The sequence below is a fragment of the Nanorana parkeri genome, unplaced genomic scaffold (assembly GCF_000935625.1).
Source record: "Nanorana parkeri isolate BGI_ZX_2015 unplaced genomic scaffold, ASM93562v1 scaffold1653, whole genome shotgun sequence".
NCBI lineage: Eukaryota > Metazoa > Chordata > Amphibia > Anura > Dicroglossidae > Nanorana > Nanorana parkeri.
In genome coordinates, this window is record NW_017307921.1 from 65,772 (window position 1) to 86,358 (window position 20,587).

The following is a 20,587-nucleotide window of genomic DNA, read 5'->3' on the forward strand; positions in this document are numbered from 1 at the left end:
GAAGTCAGGCAGTTGGAGAACTCGATAAGTTGGAACTTTAGATAGAACACCGGAGTGGCGTTCAGTTCCTTAGCCAAGAGCTGAGTAGCTGTTCTGCAGCACTTCAGTTTGCTGCAGCATCTTCACTGAATGCTTCGGCTGCACAGTTCTAAGCAAAATTATGGAGGAATCAGTGGCAAACTCTGCCATTAGTGACATTTCTACTGTTTTACAGGGGGAAACTGAGAGCCATGGCATATTTTATGTGGCTACCAATGAAATGGATGTTTCATTATCTGAGGAAGAGATGGAAATGAATATATTCATATGGTTGCAACAATTAGGTCACCAGCCCACTGTTATTATTATTATTATACAGGATTTATATAGCGCCAACAGTTTGCGAAGCGCTTTACAATATAAGGAAGACATTACAATCACAATACAATTCAAGACAAGATGGTAAGGAGGGCCCTGCCCCTGAGGGCTTACAATCTAAAAGGGAGGGGGAAGTGATACATGAGGAGGGAGCTGCGTGGGGATGAATTGTTTGAGAACGTGATAGTCGAGCGGTTAGGTTGAGGTGGGATAGGTTTCCCTGAAGAGATGAGTCTTTAGGGATCGCCTAAAGGCAGTCAAAGTGGGCGACAGACGAACAGGTTGGGGTAAAGAATTCCAGAGGATGGGAGAGACTCTAGAGAAGTCCTGGAGGCGAGCATGGGAGGAGTTGACAAGGGAGCTGGACAGCAGGAGGTCTTGGGAAGATCGGAGCCGACGGTTAGGGTGATACTTTGAGACAAGGTTTGAGATGTAGCCGGGGGCAGAGTTGTGGATGGCTTTGTAACTGATTGTTAATATTTTGAATTTTATCCTTTGGGCTATTGGAAGCCAGTACAGGGATTGGCAGAGGGGGGTTGCAGACACTGAGCGGTTGGTTAGGTGTATGAGTCTAGCAGCTGCATTCATGATAGACTGAAGGGGGTGATAGCCTGTGTAGTGGAAGGCCAATGAGGAGGGATTTACAATAGTCAAGACGAGAGATAACAAGGGAGTGGATGAGTAATTTTGCGGTTTGGTGAGGAAGGGGCGTATTTTGGAGATGTTACGGAGGTGAAGGCGGCAGGATTTGGATAGCGATTGGATGTGGGGAAGAAAGGTGAGGTCCGAGTCAAGGATGACACCTAGGACCTTGGCATGAGGGGAGGGACGGATAGTTGTGTTAATGATCTCAAGGGAAAAGATGGGAGAAGGTGCATGGACAGGAGGAAATATCAAGAGCTCAGTTTTTGAGAGATTGAGTTTTAAGAAGTGTTGCGACATCCAGACGGATATGTCGGATAGTAGATTAGTGACACGAGAGGACACTGAGGGGAAGAGTTGTGGAGTAGAAAGATAGATTTGAGTGTCATCGGCATACAGATGATATTGGAAGCCATGTGAGGTGATCAGCTGACCCAGGGAGGAGGGGAAGATAGAGAAGAGAAGCGGTCCAAGGACAGAGCCTTGGGGGACCCCTACAGAAAGAGGAAGAGGAGGGGAGGATTTAGAATTGTAGGTGATGCTGAAGGAGCGCTTAGATAGGTAGGAGGAGAACCACTGTTGCAATAAGAGTATCTTCAGCAAACTGTGCCGCGCTACTCAGACAGTTTTTCGTTCACACTCGTCCACCACAATTTTAAATTGTAGGTTTCCACATTGAATTGTGATTTGCTCCATTGGGGCTCAGGCACCCTTCTCCATTGCTGCCAGGTGTGCCCACAGTTACAATGGCCGCTGATGCTGTCCCCATCTTCTCCTATTATGCATGTCACACTCAGCGCTCTGCAGCCACATTCACTTCTGCTGCGAGTGCTAAGTTAGCAGTGCTGAGCGCTTACTTGCAGCACAGCATTCAGCGGCGGTTTGCTAACTCAGCACTCGCAGTGGCTGAGCAACTGAACGCGCCTCTGGGCTGTGGCAGCACATCTACTGATCGTAGCAAAACGCTGAATTTGCTGTCCAGATGAGTATGTTGTATGGTGAGAACTCAGCATAACAAGTAAGATGGAACAGGGGGAAATCAGGGTGGTGGTGGGGGAGGGCGAAGGTTCTCTTTATGTTCACACTTGCCTGACACTAAAAAACGCTGAGTTTTAGCATGCGGACTAGTGTCTGGGTAATTTTTATTTTTCTATTAACTTTATTGCAAGTGTACACTCTATTTGGGTCTTTGCACAGCAGCATGGCACAGAGTTATTCAGTGTGCTGTGGCAAATTCAGCATATCTGCTTTTAGCTACACACATTTACTAAGAATACAGAAGACAGAATTATGAGTAGCTGTGCATGGTGACTAACCAGCTTCTATCTTCAGTTAAGTTTTGAAAAAGAAAGCTAGTCTTAGTAAATTCCCCTCAGTGTCTACAGCACAGAAAAACGGCACAACTGTCAACTCTGCAACTATCTACCACAGTGTCTTAACACAAGGCTATTGTAATCGATACAGATACTCTGCGAGAAATCCTACTGACGATTTTTGTAATGAATTACTAATGCCTATAGATAGAGAAGAGAAGCGGTCCAAGGACAGAGCCTTGGGGGACCCCTACAGAAAGAGGAAGAGGAGGGGAGGATTTAGAATTGTAGGTGATGCTGAAGGAGCGCTTAGATAGGTAGGAGGAGAACCACTGTTGCAATAAGAGTATCTTCAGCAAACTGTGCCGCGCTACTCAGACAGTTTTTCGTTCACACTCGTCCACCACAATTTTAAATTGTAGGTTTCCACATTGAATTGTGATTTGCTCCATTGGGGCTCAGGCACCCTTCTCCATTGCTGCCAGGTGTGCCCACAGTTACAATGGCCGCTGATGCTGTCCCCATCTTCTCCTATTATGCATGTCACACTCAGCGCTCTGCAGCCACATTCACTTCTGCTGCGAGTGCTAAGTTAGCAGTGCTGAGCGCTTACTTGCAGCACAGCATTCAGCGGCGGTTTGCTAACTCAGCACTCGCAGTGGCTGAGCAACTGAACGCGCCTCTGGGCTGTGGCAGCACATCTACTGATCGTAGCAAAACGCTGAATTTGCTGTCCAGATGAGTATGTTGTATGGTGAGAACTCAGCATAACAAGTAAGATGGAACAGGGGGAAATCAGGGTGGTGGTGGGGGAGGGCGAAGGTTCTCTTTATGTTCACACTTGCCTGACACTAAAAAACGCTGAGTTTTAGCATGCGGACTAGTGTCTGGGTAATTTTTATTTTTCTATTAACTTTATTGCAAGTGTACACTCTATTTGGGTCTTTGCACAGCAGCATGGCACAGAGTTATTCAGTGTGCTGTGGCAAATTCAGCATATCTGCTTTTAGCTACACACATTTACTAAGAATACAGAAGACAGAATTATGAGTAGCTGTGCATGGTGACTAACCAGCTTCTATCTTCAGTTAAGTTTTGAAAAAGAAAGCTAGTCTTAGTAAATTCCCCTCAGTGTCTACAGCACAGAAAAACGGCACAACTGTCAACTCTGCAACTATCTACCACAGTGTCTTAACACAAGGCTATTGTAATCGATACAGATACTCTGCGAGAAATCCTACTGACGATTTTTGTAATGAATTACTAATGCCTGACTTGAGGCGTTCAATCACGTCCTTAAGCGAGTATCGCGAGAGCTAGAAAATTTCCCATATGGCCCTGCGAGTTCTTCCTCCTCCCTCTTTCCGCCATACTGCAGACCCGGTGAGTAAGGGACAATCCCGGGCCTGACTTAAATCTGTGGAGTATTGTCGGCATCCCAACGCTTACCGGCTCACCGGTGTGGTTTCCGTGTAGCGGAGAGCTGGCGCTGTCGGAATAGCTCGGTATGGGGACGGTCCGGCGTTCACACGGTGTTTTATATGGATTGGGAAGCTTGGAGATGGCTCCTTGCCTCCCGCCTTGGTGCTGAGCCGGGCAGAGCTGTGTGTGAGTGGTAGGACTCCAGGTTGTCAGCGCTGAGCGGCCGGACTGGCCGTGGATCTTCGAAGTGTTTTTGTGGGAGACTTTGGAGCCGAAGTGTGTGGTTATCCTCATACTCTGCCTGGCTGTGTAGGGGGTTATGGGCGCTCTGTACGGGAAAGGAGTCTGGTACTTGTAGTTCCACAACTGCTGCAGATCCACTGGCTTGCTTTTATGTAGGCGTTGGGGTGTCATTGTAAACGGATGTGATCAGTGTCATCATTGCACCGAGGACCTCAGTCTGGTCTGAGGATACACATTATAAAAGCCCTGCATTGTGCTTTCAGTTCCGAATACAAGGACTGGCTGACATAACAGTGAAGCAGTATACACCAAGTTTCAATCCTTGCCTAAAGGTTTATTCATTTACTTCAGGGGTAGACGACCTGGGCATCCTGGCTGTTGTGGCACTACAAATCCTATCATGGCTTAGTCTTGCAGTGGCTCATGGGACTTGTAGTTCTGCAACAGTTGAAGGGCTAAGGGTGCCCATCCATTTGTTTTCATAAAATGTGATTTTTCAAATCTCAAAAAAATAAATCAATCCTTCTCATGGCCTTGTGAAGAGAGCCTCTTACGTTTTATATTCCTGTACCATTTTCCTGCATTCCTAGTCATGCTTAGAGATGTTTATAAAGCTACAAATGTCTTCAAGCTGTGCTGATAAAAGGGTATGGACAGCCGGAAGCCTAAGCTGTACCAAATGTCCCAATCCCTGACTTTTAGGGCTCGTTCACATGGACACAGGTCTGTGTACTGTAAAAACACTTCTTTATGCCTGGGAACAACTGATGTGTACAGATAAATGACAGTAAATGTCTGTATGCTGGGAGACACTGCTGAGCGTGTACATTTATGCAGGTTGATGTAGACCCCTGGATGCAGACAGCGTGCATCCAGGGGGGTCACATCCATATCTGTGCGCAAGTATACTTTCAGAGCAGTGTTTACTAGCATACAGCTACGTCCTGTCATTCACAACCCCATGGCTCATGGGTGCCAAGATGTGTGGGGTTTTTTTTGTCTTCTCTGTGCCCATGTCAATGCCCAAAGCATGTCTTAAATGCTTGCCACCTTTTAAACAGAGGTGTTCCCTTTTCAGGAGAAAGGTTGGGGTAGAGAAGTATTAAAATAGTAAGAGACCTGGACTTGACTGCTGCTGGAATGTTAAGATGTGTCTGGCATGTTGTAGTATAAGAGATGGAACACAGTTCACAAAAAGCAGGTAGTGATGTTGTACAGCCTTTGTTAATGTACTAATGTCATGTTTTCTTACAGGCACCATGGTCCGCATGAATGTGCTTGCCGATGCGCTTAAAAGCATCAACAATGCAGAGAAACGTGGCAAGCGTCAGGTTCTCATCAGGCCGTGCTCAAAAGTGATTGTGCGATTCCTTACAGTGATGATGAAGCATGGTAAGAATTCCTCTTTATATGTTCAATGTGTTTGTATTTATAGATGTGCTTAGAGGGCAAAGTTACTGCCCACTAATACTCCTCTTGCCAGCACTTTTTTGCTCCAGCTGTCAGAGTTCTGTGTATGGGCAAGCATATGACCTCTTCCTTTGTGACGGTCCTCGGGTTTAGCAGCCAATTGCTAGACTCTAGCATGGTCACATGAGCGAGGAAGTGACATTACCACACCCCCCTGGGCACTGTCACTGAATTTTAGTGCTGCTGTGATGGAGCGGTGGCTGACCCTGGCAAGGGTGACTTTATAGCCGAGGTAAAGTGTTAAAAAAAAGCTCTGTGTAGATGTTTGCCATAATCTGCTACTGTGCACAGCAAGTTAGCACTTTATGGCTATTGTCGCAGTGTAGATGAGCCTCAAGTGCTGCGCTTTCTGCTCCTCCGTCGCCAGCTCTTCCAACTTCACATGTTTCAGGTTCAGCCTCTTGATCGGTTGGCGTGATGTAACCCTGTGCATTCGCTTTGGAATTGCTTCATTTCGGCATAGCACTTTGTCGAGCCTGTGCACTGAGCTGCGCATGCGCAGTTTCTTCTGTCTTAAAAACCTTTTAAACAAGGAAGAGTTTAGTTTCACTTTAATGGGTCAGGGTGCACCTTGTACACAGTCGCTTTGTCCTGAATGGGCGAAGGTGACAGCGTCTGTATGACGCTATTTGTCCTGAATGGGCGAAGGTGACAGCGTCTGTATGACGCTATAATCGGCTGGTATTTTGCCTACTTTTAAAATTGCTATGCATTTTGATTCCTGCTTGCCTAAATATCGGTATAATGGAAACTGCTTGCTTTTTATTCTTGGATGTCTTTTTTTTCTGTTGCAGGCTACATTGGTGAATTTGAGATAATTGATGATCACAGGGCCGGAAAAATTGTTGTCAATCTCACAGGGAGACTTAATAAGGTACGTTTTATGTGAATCCAGAAGGCTTTTGCTTAATTCCAGGGTAAAGAGATAAAAAAAACAGGTAGTCAGTGAATTTTAAAGTAAACCTGTGGCAGTGACTGAATTGATAACTTAGATGTGTGTAAGCTGTCTGCAAGTGCAGCTGAACTCAAGGCATAAACTTCTATCTATCTATCTATCCACACAGGATATAAATCCACTTTGTGTGCACCAAATGTCTTTGCAAACACTTATTGCCTTGTACCAATGACATCATTACTGCACTGCACATTGCCTCCACAGCTTGTTGAGTTGTTGGAGGGACCCGTTAGTTCCACCCACTACAGGTTGCCTACCCCTGTGTTAGTGGAACCATCTTTCCTGGCTTGTTAAAAATCCCTTGTTTGAGCTTCTGGACTTTAGTTTGTTCATGGTTAGATTGGTGTGTCCCCCTTTTTGGAATGGGGGACAGTTGTGTAGTGCATGTTTTAGGAGACTGAGAATGTGAGTGCTTGATAGGCCAGCCTGGCTGGTTTTGGTCTAATTCACCTTACAGGTTTAATATTTTCCTGTTCAAGGATTTGTACATTTTGACTATACATTCTTAATGCGTACAGTTCTGATAGGAGCCAGTGACTGGTGTTTCATTTCACTGGACGGAGGTGGTGATGCAAATTCATTGTCCACCTGTGATTTAACATAGGAAGTGGAGTTGAATGTGGAAGATGAATTACTTATTTGAAAACTGTCATCTGTCTGGTTGTGCAGTGTGTAAGTCTCAAGACACCGGGGCTGATTTACTAAAGGCAAATGGGCTGTACACTTTGCATGGGAATTTGCACTTTACAGGGGAGGTTTCCCTTGGCTCGGTGAATGTGGGGAATTTTCAGTTTGCAACGAATATCCAATCATAGGAAAGGAAAATGAAAACCGTATTATTGCTTGGACATGATTGGGTGATTGAAGTCAGAGGAGCTACACCTCATTCACTAAATCAAAGAGCAACTTCCCCTGCAAAAGCAAAGTGAACAGCCTATTTTTCTTAAAGGAGAACTATGGAGTCAGGGCTTTTCCCCATAGTTCTCCTTAGGGTAACGGGAGGACACAAACTAGCGTCCTCCCGTCACCCTAGGCTCAGTATACCGCGAGCTACAGCTCGCGTTATACTGAGACGCCGCGGCGGACCCCGACATCGATGTCGAGATCCGCCCAGCTGCGTGAGTGACAGCTGGCTCTGCATATCTAGAGGAAGAGCTAGCTGTACCCGCCCCCTCCCCCGTCCGTTCCGCCAGTCAGCGCTGCGGATCGGAGGGGGGAAATCCAGCCCCTCCCCTGTCGCAGCAGAGAGCCGTGACTGGATCGAGAGGTGAGCGAACCCTGTATGTGTTCGCTCACCTCCCGATCTACTGAGCCCACCTGTGACAGTCTCATTGTCACAGCTCGGCTAGAACTATGAGGTGAGTGAAAAATCACTCATCTCATAGTTCTCTAAGTAAATCAACCCCAATGTCTCTATGATTAAGCACTTAACAGGTGAAACGCATTAGAGCGGGCGCCCTCTAGATGGGCAGTCTAGGCACACTGGATTTTCTTTGCCTTGTGGAATAAAATCTTGTTGGTGGACTCTGGTGTGTGTGGATTCTTTCTTTGGGCCATTCAGTAGCTCTGTTTCCACTTTCGAGTGGATGATAGCTATGTGACACCCCCAGCCCAATAGTGCTGGAGTTAAGCAAGTGTTAGTGTGTTAAGATGTTACTACATGTGTAAGATGTCTACATGACATATAGTCCCATCTCACAACCAAGAAGTGAGCCATAACATTAAAGTATTTGTCAAGGCAAAAAAAACCCAAAATACTTCTCTGCAATACTTGCACATGTCCCCTCCATTTTATCCCTTTTTGAAAAAGAAAAACCCCACAAGTGCAGAAAAATACTTGCTGAGCTGTTTGCAATCCCCATTAGTGTCAGCCAGGACTCCACTATTCCGGTCCTGTGCCACATGTAGACGTTGCTTTCTTTCCAGCAAAATAGTGCTGCTGCCATAACTCCCAAAAGCCTGTCCACACCCTGTGTGTAGGGGGAGAAGTCTTTGGGAGGTCTAGGGGCAAATCTTTGTCAGTGGGCATGCCTTAGAGCTGGCCATACAACAATAGATTTTCTACAGCTCTTCTAAGGTCAGATAGAAAGTGCAACAGATTCCTCCATCTACGCTAAACTGTGTGGATGGCGGAATCTCCCGCTGGGCCAAGCTTCAGTATCTTGCTAGTCGGCCCCACTGGCTCTCAAAATACCTCAACAATCAGATTGGATGCAGGTGTTCGGGTATTTTGAGAGCCAGCAGGGCTGACCAGCAAGATACTGAAGCTTGACCCAGTGGTTGATTTCTCTATCCACACAGTTTAGCGTAGATGGAGGAATCTGTTGCACTTTTTCCATCTGACCACAGAAAATCTGCAGATAATCTGAGTATGGCCAGCTTTAGTCTGAGGTCCCTGGATGCATTTTACAAGCCTGGTAATGTCTTAACAGTGAGTAACACAAGCTGCTTCTATCTACAGGCACAACGTAAAAGTAATGATGGGTCATGCTCTTGAGGGGGGAGGTTTGGGTGTATGTGGGTCGTGCCTGAACATACACTTTAATGTTGTGTTTTGAGTGAGCTGAATTTCAGGATCTGGCTATTCTCAGACATGGCTCATGGCACAAATAAATGTGTCTCTTATAAATGTAGTCTCTTTCCTTTCTTCTGTATGTCCAGTATTATGTATGGTGTGATTTTTTTTTTTTTTCCTTCTGTATACCGGTGTAAGAAATGCAGCACTAGCTTGGTGTACAGCTAAACTGCTCAAACAAAATGAAAGGAACACTTTGAAAACACATCAATGGGGAAAAATATATGCTGGATATCTACTGTATACTGGACTGGGTAATGTGTTGGGAACGAATGGATGCCACATCGTTTGATGGAAATTAAATTATCAACCTACAGAGGGCTGAATTAAAAGATCAAAAATCAAAGTGAACAAATGATGCAGCAGGCTAGTCCATTGTGCTGAAATTACATTTCAGCAACTCAAGATGGTACTCATTAGTTGTATGGCTAACTGATGGCTTGCTTTTGCATCTGTGTTGCTAATTTGCCTGAGATGTCCCTTACTGAGTTTAAAATATGCGGTCCTCCTATGGGTGACTCCAGGATTAGTGAGAATGCTAATTTTGTGAAAACCAAAACAAAACAGTGAGCAAACGAGGATGGCAACATTTGGGGAAAATAGTTTAAATTAAACATGAACAAGAAGCAATAGAGAATCATGGCAGGGATACTATTCATGTTTAGTGTTTATTGCTGCGTTTCTGCTGCTCTTTGGTGCTCAGAATAGTTCAGTTTGTCAATGGATATGCAAATTGAGGTTTTTTTTTTTACAGGTTTTTATATATTTGAAAAAAGTACAGTTAACTGTTTCTTAATTGTGGTGTGTAGTGGTATATAACCAAAATGTGGTATAATTGTGGTGTTGCAGTGTGGTGTCATCAGCCCCAGATTTGATGTGCAGCTGAAGGATCTGGAGAAGTGGCAGAACAACCTCCTGCCTTCACGTCAGTTTGGGTAAGTTCAACAGAAATCAAGAATGATATAACGGCTGCTTTGATCTAAACGGTAAACTGTTTTGGCCAACTATAAAGCTTTAAAGTAATAATCAATGTGGGTTATTCTCAAAGGCCACTATCCTCTCTGTGAGCTGTAATTGTTGGGACTCTTAATGCACAATGATTTACCCCTATTGTCCACTATACCGTGGGTTTTTCTGATATTGTCTCCTGGGTTTAAAAGCATCCATTAGAGACTTAGTGGCTCATTTAAAAATCAGATGTATGGTTGCACTGGAGCTGGAAAATGTGCATTTACAAATGTTATGTGCTCCACTGGTTTCAGGACTCAAACTGAAGTTCAATACAATGGCATACAATTGAATGGGGAGCAGCCAGGGGCAGAGCCTGATCACATAAGCCGACTGGCTCTTCTACAATAATGCAGCTAAACACTGCATACTAATTTTTATGAATGGGATGGGCCATGGTATGTGTAGCGAAGCTGTGTATAATGGAGACTGGCTAGTTATCAGCTTTATTTTCAATGAACCCCTTAGTGTTCTTGCAGGAGTGTTCCTATAGTTTATAGGTCAGTTCTACATTATCAAGTGTAAATAGCCTGTCAGAGCGATGGGATTTACCATTGCTGATTTATTTTTGAAGGTGAAGTTGTGCAGGATGGTACTTTTGGCTTCCTGGCTGCATGCTTGTTTGAGGTCCGTAGTGAAACTAGGACAGAATGGCAGCACCAGAGCCTGCACCTCTAAATATTCATCAGCAATTGCAACTTCCGATATCGCTGTCCTAAATGGTCTCTATTTAATGGTTGAGTTGTACAAGTGTGGGGTTCAGCTAGCTTTTTAGCATGTTATAACATTTTTTAAAATTGCTAAACATTTTTATGGCTGGAGTTGATGGGCTTTTGTTCACTTCAAGTAGGGTTTGCAATTCCATAGGCAAGTCTATGGGCATGCAAAACCCGCTTGGTCGTCAAATACACTGCTCAATTTTAAATCCTCTTAGAAGCGTCCCAAATTGATGGCATCGACACAGACCCAAGGGCTATTGCTGTATAGATTATTTTAGTAACAAATGGATAAATCACACAGGGTAGTGACTAATTTCTAAACGGATGTTACCAATGACTCCCTATGGTCAATTTCACAACTGGCACGTAGTAGTGTGTAATCTCATCACTCAATTGCTACTACATGTATATCTTGCACCATAGGGTGCATATTGTTTTAGTCTACTGTTAAATAATTGCTTATTCGTTAGTGGCGGAAGGACTGGAACCCTCTGTAACATTATTCTTGCTGTCTGTCCTTGCTAGGGTTCCCCTGCTTTTTCCTGGTGACAGCTGTCAATGAGACATAAAGTGAGGGTAAATGCAGAATTTAAAATGGATGAGCAGAAGGGAAATCTTATAGTGGGGACATTGTCTGAGCAGGGTTTTCCTCGCTTTCTGTTTCTATGTGATAAACTTGAACAAAGGGACACCAGGCAGCAACAATTGGCTGATGGGACTTTACCCTTCCCTACTCTGTTGCCCCAAATTTTTTTTTTTTCTCGACAAGAGATTAACACCATAGGGGCTGTTAACTTCTCTCCATTGTCTTATGACCTTGCATAGAGCTTTGGGTGAGATTCGGATTACTTGGCACTAGAGCTGCAGCTAACGATTATTTTCAAAATTAGTTAGCCGATTATTAAGTTCGATTTAATCAGATAATACATTTTTTTTAAATGGCTCCATTGATGGGACTACTAGTTTGTATTGAGATTGTAGTCCATCACAGGAGCAAGCTTGGAGCGGTGGAAGTTAAAAAAAAGTGTGGTGTGCAATGTAGTGAAATGAAAAGTGTAACATTATACAGCAATGAATGGCACCGGCTATAGAGGACTACAAATCCCAGTAATGGTACATTATACATCAATGAATGAAGAATACCACCAGCTATAGAGTACAGCAAATCTCAGCAATAGTACATTATACATAGTGTATAATGTATTGCTGGGATTTGTAGTCCTATGTATAATATACAGCACAATGTACCATCAGCTATAGAGGAATACAAATCCCAGCAATACATTATAGAGCACCATGTGTGGGAAAGTGCAGTCTTCCTGCAACTTGCTTCTGAGATTGGGTCTGTATCGGCGGCTGTCCGCCCACACCTGCTCCTTACTTCGTCTCTCCGCGTCCGTGTGCCAATCATGGATTTGGGTGAGCGTGAGGCGGGGAGGAGGTGCGGCGTGTGGATGCCGGGCGGATCTGGCAGCGGCGAGCGTGAGGTGGTGCGCAGCGTGTGTGGGGCTGTGAACAGGGCCAACCAATAGGAATCCGATTAATCGATGATTGAAAAAGTTGTCAACTTTTTCAATCGATTATGTCAATTAGCTGTTGCAGCCCTACTTGGCACTCCTCTTCCCTGAGGGATATCTAGCGATAGCTTGTAGTGTGAATGAAAAGATCATATTGCAGTAATGGCAGCAAAATAAAATCATGCCAGCAGTACTTAAAGCATTGACTGTCTTGTCTATTATTCAGCCCTTCGCCCTTCAGAAGTTTGTTAATTGGTGGGTTTTTTTTTTGTTTACTAAAAAAAGAACTGAAAGCCATCAGCACCCAAAACTTAAAGTACTAATGAATTGAATGGACTTTCCATAGTGCTATGCATCCAGTTTTGTTTTCCTAATGGAGGTTTTTCTCCACCTCTTGGCTCAAGACTTGATTGGCTTCCTGTTCCTGCAGCTGCCTCCTCTTCAGATTTTGTTCTATGAGGAAGCCATCCGCAGACATACTTTTGGCTGTTATGCGAATTCTCATGGGGACTTTGCCACTGAGACATGAGAAGCAAGCATGTGCTTGGAGTTGGCCTTTTACAGTCATATTTAATATCTGCAATGCTGTAGTTTGCTATTGTGCAGGTTGTGTTCATTATTTTTTTAGATGACTAATGTATATACTACGTAGAAGTGCAGTAACTTTGTAACTCTGTCTTAATGTATGTGAAATGAGAAATTCTGACTTCTTTTTGTGTTTTCAGGTATATTGTGCTCACAACTTCCGCTGGCATCATGGACCATGAGGAAGCAAGGCGAAAACACACAGGAGGCAAAATCCTGGGTTTCTTTTTCTAAATGTTAAAGCAGGCAGGACAATAAACTGTTATCAAAAACTATTCACTTGGTTTTTTTGCACAACGCCATTCTGATTTGAGTATTTGAAACTACTGGATTGATTTTGGCTGATGCTACAGATGCTTGGAGAAGCTATTAAAGGTTAAATGAAACATGTTCTGTAGATCCCTTTCAAACCACTACACCTGCAGACTTTTGTTCCACCCTGGTGATGCTTGTTCACATAGGAACTTTTCTCCCATCTTCCATTCAAACATCTGTTTCTTTAAAGATTTGCTTTCAAAAGAAGTAGATCCAATGATATTGGCAGGGGAAGTTGTAAGCTAACCTCAAAGTAGAGATTGAGTTCTTCCATACCTCCTGAAAGAGCACTATTAAAGTGGACCTTTACCCCCTTTAACTAAAAATCACATCAGCATGCAGCTCTAAAATCCTCTTACATTCATTAGTTAAACTTGTTTTTCATCTACTTACAACAGTTCATCTACTTTCTGGCACAAATATAATGTGCCAAAGTGTTGCATCCTGGGAAGGTTAGACCAGCAGTGCATTGGTGGGAAATCTCATCTGTAATCTCACGAGATCGCAGGGAAAGTTATTTTCCTCCCCTTAGATGTGCATGGCAACATGTCCTAGTTGCATGTGCCAGAACTCCAGGAGGTAAAGGGAGGGCTAGTAAAGCTGACCTTGGTTAACATGGCCACTGTTGGAAGACTAGGAAAGAAAAGAGAAATAAGGTATGCTAAGAACAAAAAGCCTGCAATTATTGAAGTGTGTTTGTAGATGGTCATTACATACTTTTCTAAAGGTGTTTTGTTTTTTAAAGATATGGGTAAAGTTCCTCTTTAAAACTAGGTTACAAAAATCTAGTGCTGCAGTATGTAGACACTCGCATCAGTCCCTGGCTCAGTGGGAGATTGCAGTCTGTTAACATCCTAAGAGAAACACTGGCTTGGATGGGGAGAATTAGACTATCTGTTGCGACTTAATTTCAGCATCACAAAAGCATAGTAGTAACCCATGAAAATTAGTGCATCATCCAGTAAGTGTATTTAGTTTTTCACAATGGAAAAATCTACATTGGCAGAAGTAGTAAAAAAATGTAATGCCAATATCAGAGCAACAGTTATAAAACCAGAGGAACTGCCATATAAAGCTGGAGTTGCATAATGGCAGAGGTAGAAAGGCATTTTTTGACCGGTTTACAAATAAGGTCACAGATATTCTGGTGCGTCTCCTGTGTTATGGGGGAACATGGAAGTGGCATAAGGTGCCCATGCATTTTGTTGTATTTGTAAGCTAGAGGATTGTAACTTGTGGAATTATCACAAAAGACTTGATTTAATAATTGGTATTAAGTTTGGCAGTAGGGGTTTCCTATAAATGGACTTCTGCTTAGGGTGGACATATCTTTTTGAGTGTATTAAGGCAAAGCAGACTTATTTGAATGAGTAGTAGTGGTTATCTAGATTTAATAACATTATACCCTTCAGTTGGGGTTTTTCACAGCAGCTGATGTAGAAGGGGATATTTGGTGTATAGTGCAGGATTCTGTTTAGTTTTTACTTTTTTTTTTTTTTTTTTTTTTTTTTTTTATAGGTGTACTTTGGAAGGTTTGTATTGAAGTAACATTCCTGTGTTACTTTTGTTTATCGTTAAATAAGTGCCCTGTAACTAAGGTTTATTTGGTTTACTATGTTTTGCATCTTATTCACCTTTGCCTAAAGCATTAGGCCCATTTTACACTTGTGATTCTGTCGCTGGTGAGAACCTGCCTGCGACAGCATTACTAAAATGTCCCGGAATGACTCTCCTGCTTTTGTATGTGTTGCTCCCTTGACTATAGTGGCAAATAGAGTAATATATTTCTCATCCATTCGGTGGAATGGCTCATGCAAGCAGGTGAATGTTTCACTGCTTCTGTTCATAGTGATCCTTTTATTGCAGGTTTGCTATTCAAGTTTCAGATGTGATTGTACTCACGTGTGTTAAAGCCTGACTCCTGGCAGCAGTTAAATTCACTCATGTAATTGACAAATGACAAACTAAAAGTCAGTCCAAAAGTAAACCACACTCAGTGGCTTTGGGGGAAATATCAGTGGTATTAATGAACTGGAAAACTATAGAGTGCTCCTGTCCATTTGTCAACTGTGGATATAGCATGAGTTACTGCTATACTGAGTTACTGCTATAGTGATGAGTGCTTCCTGTTCATTCATAACTATGTCCTCGGTTATTTACACACTCGGCGATCAGCGCTGAACGCCTTTAAGCCACTCTATCTTGACACCTCTGCCTGTCACAGGAGGCTGAGTGGGGCAGTGCAGGAGGAGAGCTCTGCCTCCTGTGATTGACTTCTCCCCCACCCTGCTCAGTATCCTGAGCTGTTGGTCCCTAAACCAAAAGGTTTAGAAGACAAAGGTTTTTGGTGGACAGATCCTGAGTGGTGCCACACCCCTGGTTTATGTGTCGAAAAGATAGCAAAGAAAAGATGGGGCTTTGAGGGCACCAGGCGGCAAGTACCAATGATTCACAAAATTGCTTGAGTAAAAATATTTTATTTTAGATAGAAAAAGTATAAGAATGAAATGGCCATAATAGCATAGGGTTAAAATCTATGATGTATCCTATTAGAAAAACCTCTAGCACCCACTCTGTTCCATGAATGAAGGCATGATTAAGCAACATACAGACAAGATCCCAACGTTGATGATTTGAACCAAATATATGTATGGCCTTATCTGGAACCTAGGGAATGGGTGCTTGGCAGTTTCAATGCGTTTTGCGCTACATCAGGAATGGAGGTATTCTCGTGTGGAGCTGGTGATTGCACACTCAATGATAGGCCCCAAGACAAAGAGGTAAGCACCCCCAAATAGTAGAAATTCAGAAAGAGCTGAAGTCACATCAAATGTGGTGAGAGGGGTTAATTGATCCTATAATGATGGAAGAGCAGATACCACAGGTCCACAAATCCATCTGATGTAGCCCTTAACTTCCAATTATAAGGAAAAGATGATTCCCACTTGGCCCCAGCAACATCCCCAAAGCTTGCCGCCAGTGTGTCCGACCCCTGATGTTTGTGGGCATTTGGAGGAAAAAAAATGTCAGCATGGGTTGTCTGGGTAAAAAAAATGTTGTGTAGGTGGGAAGAACAACTGAGCATTGGTGGTCAGTTGGAGGCAAAATGTCTTAGTGGTCAGTCGAAGGAGAAATGTCTCCGTAGTCAGACTGAGGAAAAAAAAAATATGTCCGTGGATAGTGGGAGGAAAAAATGTCCCAGTCTGTGTGGTCACTGGGTGGAAAAAGTGCCACAGCAATGGTAATTAGGAGAAAAAGTTTCCAAGCGGGTGATGAACTTTGAATTCATGTCGACCAAGTTCAACCTAAACGCTAGCTATTTGCAGTTTGGGAAAATTATGAACAATTGCGTTAATCTGCCGCTATAGCAACCAATTGCCAATCATGCATTTCATGGCCTTTGATCTGCGGTCAGGTGCCACAGAATGGTCAATAATAGGGGGGTTTCAAATTTGACCGTGAATTGCAATGTGGTGGGCTACAAAATGTAGACTCTGGAGTGTACACCTCCTCCCCAACTATATTCACTGTGCCTTTTTGATGGAGGTGCATCTTTTAATATATAATTTTGCTAGGGTCTTTTAATTTTTTGTGGAGGTCAACAGTGTGGAATTGTTGCTGACCCAGGCAAAGCTGCCTTATATTAGCAGCATATCACTACATACTATTGTACAGTTTACTGCACCAAAGCACCACATTCCCAATCCTCCAATTGCCACAGCTATAATAAAGTTAGACAATCCCCTCAAATCATCATATCTGGGAGGCCATTAACCCCTTCATGACTGAGGCCCCTTTTTTCCATTTTTGCACCCATGTTATATTCCACATTTTAGGCCTGAAAATGACGTAAAACCCCCCAACATTATATATTTTCTGAATGCCAAGACCCTATAGAATAAAATGGTGGTAGTTGAAAATTTTTATGTTGCGCAATATTAGCGCAACTCCTTATTAAACCCCAAAATTTAGTGACAAATTTAATTAAATGCCCCAAAACACAACAAATTACCCATTTTTTTAATGAAATATAAAAGATGAGGTTACAACGAGTAAAACGATACCCAACATGCCCAGTTTACAGATTGCGTGCGACCGTGAAACGGCGAAAAACTGCAGTACCCCAAAAAGTCAATAAAAGACACTTTAAAAGCCCCCACAGGTCATCAATTTAGAGATACCCCAAAATACTGGCCCTAGAATTATTGCTCTCACTCCGGCGTGCGCGGCGATACCCAACATGTGTAGCGCGTTCGTCGTTTTCATGCGTAGGCGCACCCGACGCGTGTTTACGTGGCGACGCGCGTGCTCGCGGGGGCGGGGTACTTTTAAATTTTTTTTTATTATTATTAGATTTATTTTATTTCATTTTAATTTTAAAAACTGTTTTTTTTTTTTTACTTTACTTTGACTGCTATCACATGGGGGGGCTTGCAAGCCCCCCCATGTAATAGCAGATGGTGGTGACAGGTCCTCTTTAAGGTGATGCTGGGGGTCCAAAAGACCCTCAGTGTCACCTTTACACTGGAAATAAGCTATTGAAGTGCAGATCGCACTTCAATAGCTTATAGCTGGGCTGCAGGAGCCCAGAACTGACAGCCCAGGGACCGGAAGTGATGCAATCTGCATCGCTCCCGGTCCCATAGAACGGGGAGGGGATCGATGAACGGAAGTTCGTCGACCTCCTCCCCAGCTCCCCGCGGACACAAAGATCGCCGGTCCCGGGCCCGTAGGAGGGGCAACGGAGCCCGGGAAGCACGGCGGGGGTGTCCGGCGGGGGGGGGCGGCCCCTTCTTCGGGACGCAGAAGCGATCTGGCGACAGGTAAGTCGCCAGGATCGCTTCTGTTGTAAAGCCGACAGTCGGCTCTACAAGTTTAAACAGACTCCCGGCGGCAAAAGTCGCCGGGAGTCTGTTTAAACAGCCCCGATGCTGGCGACGTACAAGAGAGAGGCAAAGGTTCATTACATACCGCTAGTAGGGGACATAAAATAAAGCCACAGTATACAGAGGAGGTGGTGGATGTTAATGACCTTAAAACTGATTTCTGCCAGTATAATTTATATCCTGAGTGCTCGCCAAATTTTTCAATAGCCTTCGTTGTTAAGCTTAAGGATCTTGAAGATACAATATTAGATTGTCAGCATAGAGAACTATCGTCCATTGAGGGACACAACTCTGAAGAATTCTGAGATGTAGGGTTATGCCGCTGCCTCCAGGAGAAATGGACAGTAGGTAAAAATATAAAAGCCTGCCACTTTAAGGATATAACCCCTCCTACATCTCTTCTGCCAGTTTCGCTTAGTGTCCTCAGGAGAATGGATGTCTCTCCTGCTGTTATTTTATTTTTTTCTTCGGTGAGATTTTACTAACGAGCTGTTAGGTGATTCATACTGGATATTACTAAATACTAAAAGTCTCTCTAGCTAGCTGACAAAACTGAGAGATTAATGCCGGATAAGCTAAATCCTGGAAGTTTCTCTAGTGGTCAAGAAGCAGGTAATTTCTGGTCTCATTACTGATGAAATGTCCTGTGTTCTTATTTTTATCATTTAATGGTCAGGCCAGTATTATCTCAGGATTCCTGTTGATGTGTCGGAAACTGGGACGTGGAGTCATGAGTACCTTTTATGTACTGTGATGTTCGGGGATATTAGCACATATGGTGAGCACTTAAGGATGCAGTCCACTCGTAATATCTTCTGTCTAAGCGGATGGTAGCCCATTTTTATTCAAACAAAAGTTCATACATCCACCTTGGATACCCTCGGAAGTGTTGTTCAGCATAACATACATGCAATACTTGCAACATAACATTAGTTTAGCCTTCCACTAGCTTCCACTTTAAACATTAGCACTTCTGACCCACTGGTCCTCTTGGAAGTGCTGTCCCACACTTGTACTGGTGGCCCCTCAGAATCACAGCTTTTCTGGCCTCACCAGGTCTCCCCAGCCTCCCTGGCTGCCTTCGTGTGCCACCAGCACACACACCACCTGACTCCACTTTAACCTCTGGAGGAGTCCTCCTGACCCCTGAACACCAACCGTTCCTATCCCAGCAGGAGCTTACCTGACTCCTCTCTGACTTCTAGAAGAGTTCTCCTGACACCTAAACATGGTCTGTTCCTATTTCTCAGCAGGAACTCATTCCCCTAGCCAGCATCCTTTCCTGTGCACATCTGTAAAATCATCGGGTGCTGGTCACTGCTAAAGCCTGGACCCAGAACTGGAGCTTTCTTCCCTCCTGAATCACTTTGCAATCTCACAGTACCAGTATCCCAAGCAGAACCCAGACAAACTCTTGCTTCCTGACACCTCTCAGCCCCTCTACGTAAGAGTCTGGGGAATTCAGAAAACCCAATTCTGCAGTGGGGTTGACACATAAGGTAATTTATAGGGATGGATGCTTTTCACTCCTCTGTATTGCAATATAACTGTGTAGTTTATTTATACTAACTCCTCTTTGGCATATACAGTATGGCTTAAATGTGGAGTCCGACTGATTTTAGTTTAATTTCCCACTGTCTCTTTAAAGAACAACTCTTGTTAAAAATTTGTAATAACTCTTGCATTGGGGCCACCCCCGCACTGCAAGGGTTGAGTTTTGCCTAGGGTCCCTCAATGGACTCCAAGAACATACCATTTACCAGAGCATATCATATTGAAATCCGCTTATAGAATTCCGGACCAAAGGCAAAGCATTTTAAACAGACTTGTGGGATCAGCTATGCAATGGATTTGAAGTCCTTAGTGGTATTCAATGAGGCCACAGCACAAGTATCTGAAATAAATACCAACAGCTGCATGACAATTTGAGTTCTATGAATACTGATTGTGATTGATATCTTAGGCATAAAACCTGTTTGGGCATCATATATGATAGAGGAAATACCCAAATTTGATCTAGTGGCTAATATTTTAGTAAGAATTTTGTAATCCAGATTTAAAATGAGATAGACCTGTATGAGATACATTCAGTAGGATCCTTATCTGGTTGGAATAACAGTGTAATGGTGTGATGACTTCATACATAGAAGCGGCCTTCTTATATACTTGAACCAATACAGCCATATACTAGGGATGCACCGATACTAGTAGTCCGGTGCCAATGCCGAATATTTGGGCGAGTACAAGTAATTATACTCGTCCCTAAGACTATTCCAGTACACCACAAACAGTATAAAGACATCTCCCAAGCATGTAATTTGAAGGATTGGTGTTTTTCACATGTCCCCCAAAAGTCACATAAAACAAAGGGCAAGGGCCCTCTCCCTGCTAAATGATGTTTCTTAAATGGTGTTTAAATTTTTTTTCACATTGGTTCATGTCCCCCATGGCACTTCTAAGCTCCCCACATCCTTTGTTTGAAAATCACTGAACTGAAGGCATGTTAGCTCTGTTCCACACAGCACTGTCTGACGTCTCATTGTACACAGAAACCAGGAGGAATACAGGTCCCGCTGCCAC

The 20,587-nt window shown here is 43.6% G+C and overlaps 1 protein-coding gene across 3 annotated transcripts; it reads left to right on the forward strand.

Moving 5' to 3' along the window:
* The first annotated feature begins 3,625 nt into the window (after positions 1-3,625).
* RPS15A (ribosomal protein S15a) lies at positions 3,626-13,079 on the forward strand. 3 transcript variants are annotated; one of them, XM_018571008.1, is made up of 5 exons: positions 3,626-3,695; positions 5,232-5,369; positions 6,242-6,321; positions 9,827-9,912; positions 12,947-13,079. In XM_018571008.1, the coding sequence occupies exons 2-5, from the start codon at positions 5,237-5,239 to the stop codon at positions 13,038-13,040; spliced, it is 393 nt and encodes a 130-aa protein (XP_018426510.1). In that variant the 5' UTR covers positions 3,626-3,695; positions 5,232-5,236; the 3' UTR covers positions 13,041-13,079. The 3 variants fall into 3 exon arrangements, with proteins under 3 accessions (XP_018426510.1, XP_018426512.1, XP_018426511.1); XM_018571010.1 differs by lacking the exon at positions 3,626-3,695 and adding an exon at positions 3,749-3,771; XM_018571009.1 differs by lacking the exon at positions 3,626-3,695 and adding an exon at positions 3,795-3,817.
* The last annotated feature ends 7,508 nt before the right edge of the window (positions 13,080-20,587 follow it).